Source organism: Polyergus mexicanus, unplaced genomic scaffold (assembly GCF_030449975.1).
Source record: "Polyergus mexicanus isolate NDT 795.1 unplaced genomic scaffold, iyPolMexi1.0 SCAF_1, whole genome shotgun sequence".
In the NCBI taxonomy this organism is placed as follows: domain Eukaryota; kingdom Metazoa; phylum Arthropoda; class Insecta; order Hymenoptera; family Formicidae; genus Polyergus; species Polyergus mexicanus.
In genome coordinates, this window is record NW_027223321.1 from 14,028,282 (window position 1) to 14,042,469 (window position 14,188).

General features: G+C 36.4%; 1 protein-coding gene across 6 annotated transcripts in view; it reads left to right on the forward strand.

Annotated features, from left to right (window-relative positions):
- The window catches only part of LOC138936567 (cysteine-rich secretory protein 1), a 76,024-nt gene extending 63,145 nt beyond the window's left edge, over positions 1-12,879 (forward strand). For all 6 annotated transcript variants that reach the window (XM_070302110.1, XM_070302125.1, XM_070302083.1 and 3 more), the window contains 3 exons: positions 2,636-2,781; positions 3,677-3,883; positions 10,084-12,879. In XM_070302110.1, coding sequence (XP_070158211.1) covers positions 2,636-2,781; positions 3,677-3,883; positions 10,084-10,339 — 609 coding nt within the window. In that variant the 3' untranslated portion in view covers positions 10,340-12,879. The remainder of the gene's footprint in view (positions 1-2,635; positions 2,782-3,676; positions 3,884-10,083) is intronic.
- The last annotated feature ends 1,309 nt before the right edge of the window (positions 12,880-14,188 follow it).

Genomic DNA, 14,188 nt, shown 5'->3' on the forward strand with positions numbered 1-14,188 from the left:
GTGGTTTACTTGATCGGAAAACTAAATTTTCGAGGTTCGCCGTCGAGGACGGGGCAAGATCTCAATTTCCGGCCTGTATCGACGTTATTATCCGATCGATATATAAACATATATGCAAACGTGTACACTATATATCACTCGCGTCTCGTTGTTTCTCGTCGGGACATAGCGCAAGGGATGTTACAGGCGGAAACGCGACATTTTCAACGCAGAGTTAGTAATCCAATTGTAATAAATTTACGTAGAGATATGAATTAAAATCCGATTGTCTTTAGAAATAAGAAGGAAACGAAACGGTGTTACAGAGTTATAAAATATGAAGGCGAAAAGAAAAGCGTATACAAAAAAATAAAGTGACACGATTGCTATTCATAATTTTTAATGACTTTTGTTCGTAATAATAATAAATAATAATAATAATAATAAAAATATTAAATTATTTTATAATCACCAATTTTTTTCTCGAGTTTTCACTCTTATTGTTAGCAGAAATTTCCTTTTACCGAAAGATCCGATGTGCGTATTTGCGGACAGGTGTTTACGTGGTCGAACTATCTCTGAGTCTCCTCTTCATCCACTCTCGTCGTTTTCTTCGTGCCGCCCAATCTCCAGCTTGGTTATAAGTTACACGACTTCCCACTTAAATTCTTTTCCGCCGAAACTACTCCGGCGACGTCGCCGTAAAAGCTACTTTCGGCAGGTATTACGTCGTAGAGATGCGACTGTTATCCGGAGTTTCTCTGGCGAAAACCGAGGTGCGATGTATTGTTTCTCGGAGGAGAGGAGGATGATTGGGGGTAGTATTGGGAATTTCTTTCTATCGACAAATGGTAGAGCGTTTAAAAAATCCAAGCCAGATAACATTATTCTCTCCTTTTCTTTCTCTTTGTTGGAGTAAATTGTTTTTATATAAATTAACTAATTATTACATAAATAATCGCAATATTATAATTTTTTGAAAGAAATCACAATTAATTAATTCATGTGGTTTTGATTTGTTTAACGTAAATAATCATCTATTCCGATTTTTTAATATTTACGAATAAATAATTTCCGAATCATTTTTTCCGAACACACTATTTATATAAAAATTATATTGTGATGAAAAAAGATATATATATATATATGTGTGTATGTGTGTGTGACGATAAAATATAATATTAATACATGAAAGAAGATGTGTTTTTTGCAAATATATATATATAATTAAAAATGTAATTTCAAAATATATCGTGAATGCATTGTGTATCCGGTACTGATTAGAATTCAGAGTTAACTTTAAACGAGCAAGGAAGCAGTCGCCTCGAGATGCATAAATCAAGGAGCGCCTCTGATTAAGGACGCCTACTCGGGCAGCTCCCGAGTTTCTTAAGCTTAATATAGGCTCGTAGAATGCAGAGTAACTTTGGGATCGTTTTTGTGTGGTTTTTTTTTTTTTTACGTCCAGTAATGTAGTCGCAGTTATTGCGACTATACGCGCAATTCATTAAGCAGAAATAAACGCGGCTACCATCGCAGTATCAAACTTGTGTAGAGAGAAACATAAAAAAAAAAAAAGAAAAATGAAAATAGCAAAAAGATAGGAAGCGCAGCGTTTTCTCACGAGACACTTCTGGGAACGCCTCTACAAATATTATGGCTTCGAAAACGCGATATTTACATATAACGAGCAATTAAAGAGCCGCAAGAAAGTCAAGAAACTTTTAGCGCGAGTTTACTGCAAATGCAAGAAAACTTCTTCCACTCGTAAACACAGCTTGTAGTTCGTATTACGCGTATTTAATTAGATTTCAAGCTTTTCCGCAATATAACATATACAGATTCTCGCAAAACATATGTTTCTCCTTTTATGAATTCCTTAACCAAAATTTACAATCAATCATGAAATCTTTTTATAAAAAATATCGTGTATCCTTTTTACCAATTTTTAAAAATTCATCTTTAAATTATTTATTTGCAACCAATTGTGATTTTTAAGCACACTTACATAAAATTTAAATAAATATATTTATTACATCAATTTCTTACATATTAATGTAGTAAACTTCGAATTTATAATTGAGATATACATGAATTTAAACTATAAATATGTATCAATGAGAGAGAGAGAGAGAGAGAGAGAGAGAGAGGGAGAATGATAATTAATAATTATTATTCTTATACATTAATAATTTTGTTAGAGTTGCATTTTTAATATTATTAAAATATTATCGTAAAATTTTAAGATATATTCAGAATAAAAAGAATACACACACAAAATCTCGGAATTGTATAAATTCTTAAATTTTTTTTAAAAAAGATTAAAGGTTCTAATAAAGAACTTTTTAGTTTTATGCTCTTATATTTGATTATTATTTATGTAATAATTGTATTATAAAAATACAGTATAATATAACAGTTAAAAAAATACACTCGTCGAAGAGATACAATTTATGTTTCATTTCTAGCGCGATTTTATTTGCGCCAAATAGATGAATAATTTATGATTCGAAAACGCGTTGAGAAACGTTAATAGAAAAATATTTTCCCATTTTGATTTGATAGTGACGATATTTCTAGAGCATCCCGCGTACCGTGTAGCATCGTTTAGTCAGGCATGTCCGATAATGCGTGTATCTACCTTTTCTCGTTTCAGGAATGGCATTCAGGCTTAGCGAAAGCGGCGCAGAGATGGGCCGATCGTTGCCTCGGTTTGGTGCACGACAACGCGACCGGTCTTTATCTGGACGGCTTCGGTCAGAGCGGGCAAAACATCTTTATCAGCACAGGTCGTACGCTCTGGTGAGATGTTATTAAATCTTGTTTACCTCTAGTTAGCGAGCTCGCTTTGCAGCAGTGTATTTGCTCAGGTGGACTCCTGAGCGTGCGCTAGACTTTCTTCTGTGAAAATATGCAGCGGTTCATTTGCCGTTAATTAGTTAACCCCGCCGATTTCATTAAATTAAATTATATTGTTCTTCGACAGAGATTATTAGTATATTAAATTTAAAATTTAATTAAAATATAAATTAATTTTTTTTATATAAGAGAGAGATAATTTATATAGGTAATTATTATTCTTATATTAATTTTGTTAGTTGCATTTTTGACTTTGTTGAAACGAAAGATTTTAAGATATATTCAGAATCAAGATTGAAATTATAGAAATTTCTCATTTTTTTTTTTTTTTTAAAGATGCAATTAAATTATTTAATAAAGAATTTTATTTTGTATTTTTATATCTAAGTTTTATTTATTTTATATATGTCAGTGTGTGGAGTAAAATAATATCTAGATTAATGTCAAGGTTGATTTCTCGAAAAGATATCATTCGGGGGATGATCATTAATCTCGCCGTTACGAGGTACGATAAAAGAAAAATCAAATTTTACGATTTTATAAACTCGATTAAGATCATATCAAAAGACAACTATACTACTTTCGCGCTTTGAAAGCGCGAGTTGTCGCTAATAATAATTAATTCCTCGGTCTCGAGGAAGTTAGAATTAGATTACGCGCGCGTCAACGGTCCACAGTGATGGGCTGTTGGCGCAGAATCCGTAGCAGCTCGTCTAGACAAGAGCTTTACAAACATCACAATCGCCGCACGCTTTACATCGCACGCGGGTAACATCCGACCGCAACTCCGGATCGCTGATCGCGCTGAATCACGCCTCTCTCGTCGGAATGTTGCCAGGAACTTCCCTATCAGAATGTGGTACATGGAGTACAAGGACTTCAAGTATGGGCCGAATACGACGAACGAGATCCACGAGATCGGCCATTACACGCAGGTGGTGTGGGCGACGACGCATATGGTCGGATGCGGGGTGAGCCATTGCATCGGTGGTAAGGGCCCACTCGACAAGGACTTCTACATGTATGTCTGCAATTATGCTCCGAGGTAGGTATAATTGTCGAGCCTCTGATCGAGGAATCGCTAATGTTTACGCAGCGAACTTAGCGTCTTAGGAGAAAATATTTTAAGCCCTTATGTCACACGCATTTCTCGAATATAATTAAACGCGGGAAAGGTTTCCGGATATATACAGTCCATTTGCGGGCACATTCTTTAGTCAATTTTTTTCTTTACACAAATATTCACATTAATCATTTTTAAGAAATTAATAATTAATAAATAATGTAATATGGTAAAATATAATGGTAAAATTATGAAAATATGATATTAAAATTAAGATTTTTTTCATAAACTAAGCTTCGGAGATACGAATAAATAACAGAATCATATTCCTTGAGAAAATTATCTTTCTTTGATCTTAAGTAAATTTTACTTGAACAACATTTAAGTTTTCAAGGCTTAATTACGAAGTTAGATACGGACGACCCCGATCTTCGTGAAGGAAATACGGACTCGAAATTGGCCGAAGAATATGCAATTAAGCGCTAATAATAAGGCTTTCTGTGTATATATATTATTATCTTCTCTCATTATTTCGAGAATCTCAATTCATTTTGTATCTGTCGCATGTCTCACCTGTATCTGTAAATTTTTACAAAATCAGAGATTTGTTTTTTCCTATTCACGCGCGTTATAATCGTTATTTCGTTATTTAAATAAAACGCGGAGCGTTTCTACGTTTTTAATAAAATTCCTACAATCGCAACGCGTAGATTACGTCGATGGAATAGCGACGCCATGTAATTATTTTTACCGAGACGTATGCCGTTTGCCGTGGCTGTTATGATACACGGCCGTTTTCGCGACAGCAATTGCAATTGGGCCACGGGCTAGAACTTAGTTCATTAGCGTGGAATTGACGCAATAATTTGCTAGAGGGAAACGCGTATCGAACCGGTTAACCGTAAACTTGGCGAAAGTAGCACGCGCGGGCCGTCGTCAAAGCGGGTCTTACTTATGTTAGATCGACATTCGCTCGTCGAAAGGGTGAGGGTCAAAGCACCATTTGATTGTCGAAGAACCGACACAAGAGGAATAAACAAGGGAGAAGGATTGAGGAAAGATGAAAAGGAAAAGAGGAAGCTTGTTCAAAGTATCCGAACAATCCGCTCTTTGCGCAACGTTAATTAACAACGACGACCACATTTAAACAAGGACTTTGATCGCGAACCTGACAGCGGTTAGCGTTCAAGTAATTATTTTGCATCATATACACATATAGATGAAAATATTGCAAATTTTCCTTATCTCTCTTAAAGAACTAATCTTTATACGGAACAAAAAATCTCCGTCGCGTCGGAGGGATATTGGAGGAAAAAAATTAAAGAAAAAAGGATTTATTATTAAAAGAATTGCAATAATAATAAGATTGATAATGGATATATATTTATGAAAAGGCACATTTCATCATTCGATTATTGAAAATTTTTCTCCGTTGATTTCTTTCTCGAGTTAGCTATAGATACTATGTATAAGAGTATCTAGAATCTTCCTTGAGAAAATACGATCTTTCTTTCCAAATAATAAATAATATTATCAACAATAATATTATCAATAATATTATATATCAGCGTTCGGTAGGTCGAAACGTATTTTCGAGAGAAGACGATCGTCGAATATTGTGATCCTTCCTTAGACATCCCATACACGGACCTGATTATACAGCTTAACCCTTTTTCCACGAGAGCAAAAATAGCTAATGTGGTATGTTCGCAAACTCGTGGCACGTAAGCTTCCCCTAGACGCATTGAAATATGTAAATCCTATATTTTTTTATATACTACATGTGTGTGCGTGAGAGAGACATACGTACAACCCTCTCTTGCGGGAGAGAACACGCAGGAGGAACGCATATAAGGGAGGGAAAACAAGGAAAATGCTGCGACACACCGATGCGGAATATATGCAACGTCGGCGCGAATTATAGCTCGTTCGTCTTTGTCATGCCCATTGTGGCACTTAGACGGCTCTCTTTGTCACCGGTATGACATACTTTCTCAGCATACTTATGGTTTTCGTTGTGTACACGAGACTATCGGATAAAGTATATATATTTACGTACAGCGTGTTCAATGCAAAACATACATGACATACGATAAACGAATAAGAATTTTGTTCCTGACATTTTTTTTGCCGAGAAGCCACCTGCTTATCTTTGGATTTTTAATGAATATGAAATATATGAGGGATGAGAGACGCGCAAGATAGTTGAAAAAAAAAAAAAAATCTGATAAAGGAGATAACTGTTTATCGAATCGGAAAGTAACTAGTAACCGGTAAAAATCATCAATCATCACAAATTATTTTGCATCCCTTTCAATAAACGCGAAGGTGCAACATTATATGTTTGACGAAAGTTAAAAAAAATTTTTTATCTTTTCTCTTACTTTGGGGAAATCGAAAACGTTTATAAATTGTAGCGTCTTTTCATATATAACGTCTCTCTCTCTCTCTCTCTGGAAAATTTATTTCGTTTAGGGAGTAAATTATATTACGATTAGTGTACAAATTACTTTCGTGGATCTTTGCGTATCGTAAAAATATCGATCATTTGTGCGAATATTGATCTGCTGAAACAGCGGAGAATTATTAGGTGTACAACTTTGCTTCCGCCGTTTTTTTTCCAAACTTCGAGGCTTTATTGTAAAAAACTGGTTATACATTTATGATTCAAAGTATTGTCCATCGCTGGCCACTACTTTCTCCCATATTTCGGGCAGCGTACGAATCCCGCGTTGAAAAAACTGATCATCTTTTGAAGCGATCCACGAATCGATCCAATTTCTTACTTCTTCATAAGACCGGAAGTGCTGGTCAACCAGGCCATGTGCCATTGATCGAAACAAGTGATAGTCGGAGGGAGCAACGTCTGGAAAATACGGCGGGTAGGGTAGGACTTCCCATTTCAACGTTTCCAAGTATATCTTGACCACTTTTGCAACATGGGGTCGAGCATTGTCATGCTGCAAAATCACTTTATCGTGTCTCTCGTCGTATTGCGGCCGTTTGTCTTTTAATGCTCGGCTCAAACGCATTAATTGCGTTCGATAACGATCGCCTGTGATTGTTTCAGTCGATTTTAACAGTTCAAAATGCCTCCAATTCTGCATCTTCGAAAACCTTCTCTCTTCCACCGCTATGCCGGTCTTCGACGTGAAAATCACCGTTCTTGAAGCGTTGAAACCACTCACGACACGTTCTTTCACTAATAGCGGTTTCACCATAAGTATTTGAGAGCATTCGATGAGCCTCGGCCGCAGATTTCTTCATATTGAAGCAGAAAATTAAAACCTCCCGCAAATGACGAGAATTTGGCTCGTAAACTGACATTTTCAATCGAGAATAACTTTATAATGCAGACACAAATCGACTAACGTTTCTATGGGGTTATGTTGACAGATGCCCAAGTTTACTGCATGACGTCTATGATCTATTTATTTCGATCACCACTTACCGCTAAAGCAATCTATAGGAAAACGGCGGAAGCAAAGTTGTGCACCTAATATATCGACCAGATTGTTGCATTCTCGAGTAAGTCGTTCAAGTGAGTGACAATAAATAAACGATTTTCCCAGCGACATTTCACACGCGAGCGACTCTCGCAATTAGAATCCGCTTCGATGTTCGGGGAAGCGTAGGGGTGAAAGGGGGTAGGGAAAACTCGCAATTTATCGCTCCTGCAGTAGTCCGTACAAAAATGCCGGCGACCCAGTTCTGAACTAAGGATTTCTGCAAATCGCGCCACGTTATATATCCCTCTCATATATCGAACCCCCGCAAAATACGCGGAACCGATAAATTTTCCGCGAGATCCGTTCTAATGCGATCGGCGCAATGTATTCATCGGAAACTTCATATATTCTCGTTACAAGACGGAGATATTAACGAGATACGAACGCGTAGAACGATCGACGTGTGAATTTTTTCTACCGCCGACACGCGAGATACGCGTTTTCGAAATGAATAGAAAAACAGTTTTAAATCATAAATAAATGATTTCTCTCAAACAAATGATTATACATCGTATAAAATTAATACACGAGATACGTCAGAGAAAGAGAGAGAGAGATATATGGCGCATATTACATGTTATTTCTTATAAAAAAAAAAAAAAAATTGCAATTAATTTTGATTAACAAAAGTATCGTTGCATCAATAATTTCCAATCCATTATCGTATAGAGCTTTTCGGAAATTGATGACTTTCGAAAGTGAAAATTTAAAATGAAACGTTGTTTAACTAAAAATTGATTTTATTTCGAGAAACTATAAATCGAAGCTTGTGGTTAGGTGAAAATATCGGGATTTAAAAGATTACGAGAACTTATTGCCAGTCTCCCGTGACACTCTTCCTTCTTGCAAATAGGATGCTATTTCCGAATTTGACGAGGAACAACGCTATCGAGATTCAAGAATTATTGCAAAACGGAATTTTAGAACCGTGTCGCACAATCGTCGAATTTTCAGCGTCTCACAAGTAGAGCGGCTTTCAAGATCATTTCATATGCCATTTTAGACGTCGATTTCTACTTCTTGTTAAACATCGCGTATTCTCGCACGGTGTATTCGACGCCTGACCTATTTCGCGTGAAAAGCGGAACGATGGCGAAAACCGCCGCATCGGTAGCCCGGGTTCTGAATAAATAAACCGTGTCGCGTGATGCGGTCGGCCACTTTATCCTTCCTTTTATCTCGCTTCTCTCTTCCGCACACCGACTTCTATCTCGTAATTAATTTCGCGGATATACAGCATTTCCTTCCTCCCCGCCTACCTGACTAACGCAGCCTCTGCAGATGGAAAATTCGCGCTCGTGCGATCGTTTAAGACGCTCTCGTCCCGAAAAATACTTTGAATGTAAATTCGGTGGCCCATTTGCAAATTGCTCGACGGTACTTGCCAAGGCTTTTCGTTAATGCGCGCGGCTAATGGATACCGCCTAAACTATTTACGCTATGTATCTCGTAGAGAAATCAGTATTTATTTTAAGTTTCGAATATCGAGAAAGCTTTCCCGAAAAGAACGGTGACGATTTCAATGTCGGGGAAACGTGAAAAAATCCGGAATAACAAATCGGAAATTGAAATATATTTTTAAGATAGTAACAAAAATAATTGCAATAAATAAGTGTTATATTTTTGGACGAGAGCGCGCACACACAAATTAGACAGAATGAATAGTTATTTTTTGATAATTGCTTTACTAATAAAATATTTTCTCTTGAGGCGTATGATTATCGAGGATTGCTTGTCGTTTGAAATTGAGAAATTTAATCTGGCAAACTTGACCCGAACTTTCTGTTCGCCTGTAACTTTCGCGCGATTTTAATCTTTATTAAAGTTTTAATCTTTACAAAAATTAAATTTGCGACGCGTGTGAAAATTTTCTTGTTGAATGAGGACAAATCTATTTTCCCGAAATTTCTCAGGAGTCTTGATTTAATAAGAGCGCCAACTTTTTTTTAAGCTATACTTTTGATTTTTTTTTTTTTTTTTGGGGTGATTTTACGTTTCCATGTCTGCTGTAATTCAAGCAAAGTATATTTATGATAATATATACAAAGTGGCACTCTCTCACATCAACACGCATACACACGTACATACGTATTGTACATGCATTTCCGAGTAGTATAGTTCATAAATTGAATGAAATCGTTGTAAAATATTTTGTGAGCGCTACCTAAAGATGCTTATCGTCAAATTGAATAAATAAGAAACTGAGAGTCACGCGAGAACAATTTTTTAGAAAAATACACGGTCTACTCACTACCAAAAAGAAGAAACAAAAAATATTTTTCCACACTATATGTTCGCGTACACCTGTATTTGCACGTATGTATCTATATATCGAAACGAATGACAGATGAATGATGTTAAACTTTAGATCTTTGTCGCGCAATAAGATTTAGATTTAGATTTTTTTTATTTTATTTTTTATTTTTATTGTTGTGTAATTCGTGTTTACGCGATATTCAAATCACGATCGCGTCTATTTAAATCGTAATTTAAAAGTTTCGCAATTCTTTATTTAGACAAATGTGTTTTAAAATTGTCTCGTACTGATCGAAATGATTCGAAAATATTGAATTTTTTTTTAGACAAAAGAACTTTGATCGTTGTTGAGTTCGGCCTCTTTCTTCATTAAAGCCGGACACTGTCTAATAAAATCGGCGTGCTTCTGCTCCGCAGCGGGAACTATAGGGGTCGTCTGGGCCTGCCCTACGTAGCCGGTAAGCCGTGCAGCATGTGCAAGGACCACTGCACGCGGGGCAAGCTCTGCACGAACGCCTGCTACCACGTCGATCTATGGTCGAACTGCGCCGAGCTGGTCAGGACGTTGGGCTCGTGGGTGTGCGAGACGGACACCAAGGAGGGCCGCGAACGCCGGAAGTTCTGCGGCGCCACGTGCAACTGCAAGGACAAGATCTACTATCATCACGGGTAGGGACGCCCTCGTTGTACGGGTTCACGTCGCGCACGTTGCATGAATAATTTATAATCGCAAGACTAAGCTCACAGATCGTGATGGTGGTGATGGTGGTGATGGTGGTGGTGTGTGCGACGACGACGGCTAAACGGCGGCGGATCGTTTGACGGGGAAGGCGGGGATCATCGCGTTGTTTTATTGATGAGCTCGTTTGTTTAGCGATGAGACTGAAGGAAACCTTTTGAGCTTTCGTCTCTCCGTCGGGAGCGGACGGAATAAATGGGATAATATGGAAATGGATGGTAGAGGATGAAGTGATTGCGGAATTCGCCGAGTGCGCTCTCCGAATCTCTGGCATCTGGATTTTAATCGGGAGGAGGGATGAATCGAACGGATCGATAGATTCTACGCCGCAACGATTTAACGATTCCGCCGTACGATCTCTCGATTCTACATAAATACCAGAGATTCTGAGGATATAAGATTCTTACTGTATACGATTCGCGAATTCTATTTCACGGTCCTCGAGTGCTCGGGATCCACCAAGGCTTCATGAATTACCAATGAAAAAAAGTCGGCTCTGTTTATCTTTTAAGGTTTTCAACAAGTTCATCGCGTAACGTTTTTTTAACATGAAGTAAAAGATAAGTTTGCAAGCAATTAGCATATATAATATTTTTAATGCGCTAAAATATTATTTTCAATCTAACATTTATTTCGTTTATGCGTATGTTTGCTTTACATTTCGTTCAGTAAAAAAACAGATCGAGGAAGCTTGAACAGTTCGAGAAACAGATCGATTTTGTATTATAACGAGTGCTTTTATGTGCTTAACATCAGAATGAAAATGTATAAGAAAATTATTCGATCCTCCATACACATACGCACATGCCTTTGGCATTATACTCAGAAAGGGAAATAAATAATTTCGTAATTAATAAAATTCGCCATTAGACAAACTTTCAAGGAATCGAGTTTTGAAATTTTTTTTACCGCTCTTGCGTTCCATCACCAACTCTTTAGCTTTTTATAAAAATAAAGAATTTTTATTACATTATATGTGGGCAAGATAATTTTTAAAAAATAGCTTTCAAAGATATACGTATACGTATAAATAATTTCTGCAAAAAAATTCTTTGTAATGATTTTCGTGTCTTCTGCATTCTTAAATAAAAATCACAGCATCTTGTACTGACGAATTTTTAAATTTGATGATGAGAGCCATTCTTGGTATTTAAAAAAAATGCATCAGTCGATTAGATAAATGATCGGAAGATTCATAAAACCATTAGGCTAATTCGATTTTGCAAATCTGGTCGTGAAATATACAGTTGCAACGTGTGACAATTCTTGTATGGGGAAAAAAAAAACGATATAACTTTGAAATATTATAAGAATTGTAAATAAATCCATTGGGTTACACATATCGAAATTGACAATTGCTATATACGATAGATGTATCTTTAACTTTAGTTAATTGTTAAGAAAAACTGCACATGTAAAAAATTGAAATAAGCATCAAAGGAACAGTCGATGTGTTTCATGTTGTGATGTAAGGATGAAACAATCTTTTTCGTTAGTATAACTATCAATAAAATACACTGTTATTTTTATCCTATATATAGATTTAACAATAAAGCGTATACACGCACAGCGCGGTATCGAATGGGGTCGCATCGAGGTTGCAAAGTTGACTCTTTACCGCTTAAATTCTATTAGAATTAAAAATGTATTTAATCGTGTAATAAATTTAACAAATATATTTGTTTGTAGATTGAATTTTTTATAGAGATATGTTAAATAGATATATTTGATTACAATATATGCACGACCAATGTTTGTGTGTCCTTAAGTGTGTTTTAGAGAAACATAGTTCTTTCTTGTGAGAGAGAAAAAATTTGTGAGACCACATATCGTATACGGCGTTAAAAATGTATTTTTAACGCCGTGACAAATATATAATCTAATTATTATTATATTCTCTTTCTCTCTCTCTCTCTCTCTCTCTCTCTCTTGAAATTGAGAGATTTAAAAAAAAATTAAATTATTTATAAAAGTGCAAAGAAATTTAATCGAGCAACCGAAAAAAAGGTTGTAAATATTAATGAAATATTACGGATATTTACATAAATATATAATAATTTAATTGAATCTTGAAGAGGGTAATATGCATCAAACAGTTTGATGAAGAATCGTTGTCGTTATTTTTTTATAGAAAATATAGAGATATTTGTGGTATGTCGCCGAGTATATATATATACAATATATATTTATTCTATGGTAACATACACATAAAATGCGCGGTAAAGAGTTAAATATAAATGGTAAATAGAGTAAGAGATAATACTATTTGGTAAATAGTAATAAATAATACAAGTCGAGAAAGAAACGATATACGTGTGACGTATGGCGAGCGTGATCGATGATAATATTAGGTACTTAATTGTCGATAATTAAGGAGTTCGTTAAAGGGATATAACGGTAAATGTAATTAACGATAACAGCTCCAGATAAAATGTTCAAACTGTAATATCTTTTGTCCACTTACACGAATAAATATCCTGTAAATATTATATTGTCCGCGGTGTTTTTCATTATTCACTCAACCGCCGTAATCCTAATAATTCTTTCATGAGCATTTAAATAATTTGCAACTGCAATATTGGAGTAATAAAATTCATTAACAATAGACGCGTTACGCGCGGATAATCCTTGCGTATAGTATGGAAAGGTCTCGAGCGCCTCTCTTAATCCTTTCCACTCCTGATAAATTTATAAGTGTATTGTTAAATTTTGACAAGGTACATACATATTCTCGGATATAAACGCATACTGGATGCGATTACAACGTGTTTAATCGCGTGGAAATATTTATCCCTTATCGGGAAATCGAAGAATTAAGCGGAATTATGGGGTGAATAAATCGATGAGCTGTAAAGGTACATAGAGAAAAAGAGAGAAGCGGATCACACCATCCGGTTCAGGAGAAAATGCAATCGAGTTAGAGGTGAATCGAGCGAGTGATCTTTTTGCCTCAAGGGACTTGGGAATGCTTTTGGAAAAAAATGGATAGACGAAACTGTGGGAGCTATTGCGAATTTCGTCTGAGTAGTTGCGCATTGAGATTTTTTTCATGTCAAACCGTCGAAATATCGATGCGCTGTTCTCTATTCTTGCGTTAATCCACTCACCGTCGAACATAAATTCTCGAGATGCAATATATTCCGCACTTCGCTTCTGGCATTTTAAACGTCCGAAATTCCGGCGTTACATCTGAATTTGAAACGTCGAAAATTCTGGATAATGAAAAAAAAAATTACCGTGATTTTTTTTTTTTTTTTTTTTTTATGGGAGAAACAAACACTTAATTCTGATTCGAACAATCTGGCACTAAAATCGTTTCTGTCCAAGCGGGCTTTTAACAAAGGTATTACATTTCACGGAGAGTATCAAAGAATGTATTATTACCCTCATGGATCCGTTTTCAATTGGCGAAAAATCGACCGTTCGAAGCGATACAGCCATCCATTTCCGATGGTGTCAAAGGATGCGATGGAGAGAATTGTAACGGGACTCACCAAGCGGAATAATACCCGTTCGTCGCGAAATTGGGCCGATTCCGTCGAGGCTGACGGCGACGGAAAAGCCGCCGTCGCGACACGCGATTCCTTTGAACAAGCTCCGCCGGGAAAGTCGGCAGTGCCGTTAGATTGCCGATAATGTCGCCACGCGCTTTCACGTCAAAGATCGCCGATCGCACTGTCGTGAACGAGCAATTTCCTTTCTGTCCGTCCTTCGAGCGTCTTCCCTACGCGAAATTCGCGCGATCTGTCGGAGCGGAAAATTCGTTCGAATTTAATTTCGTTG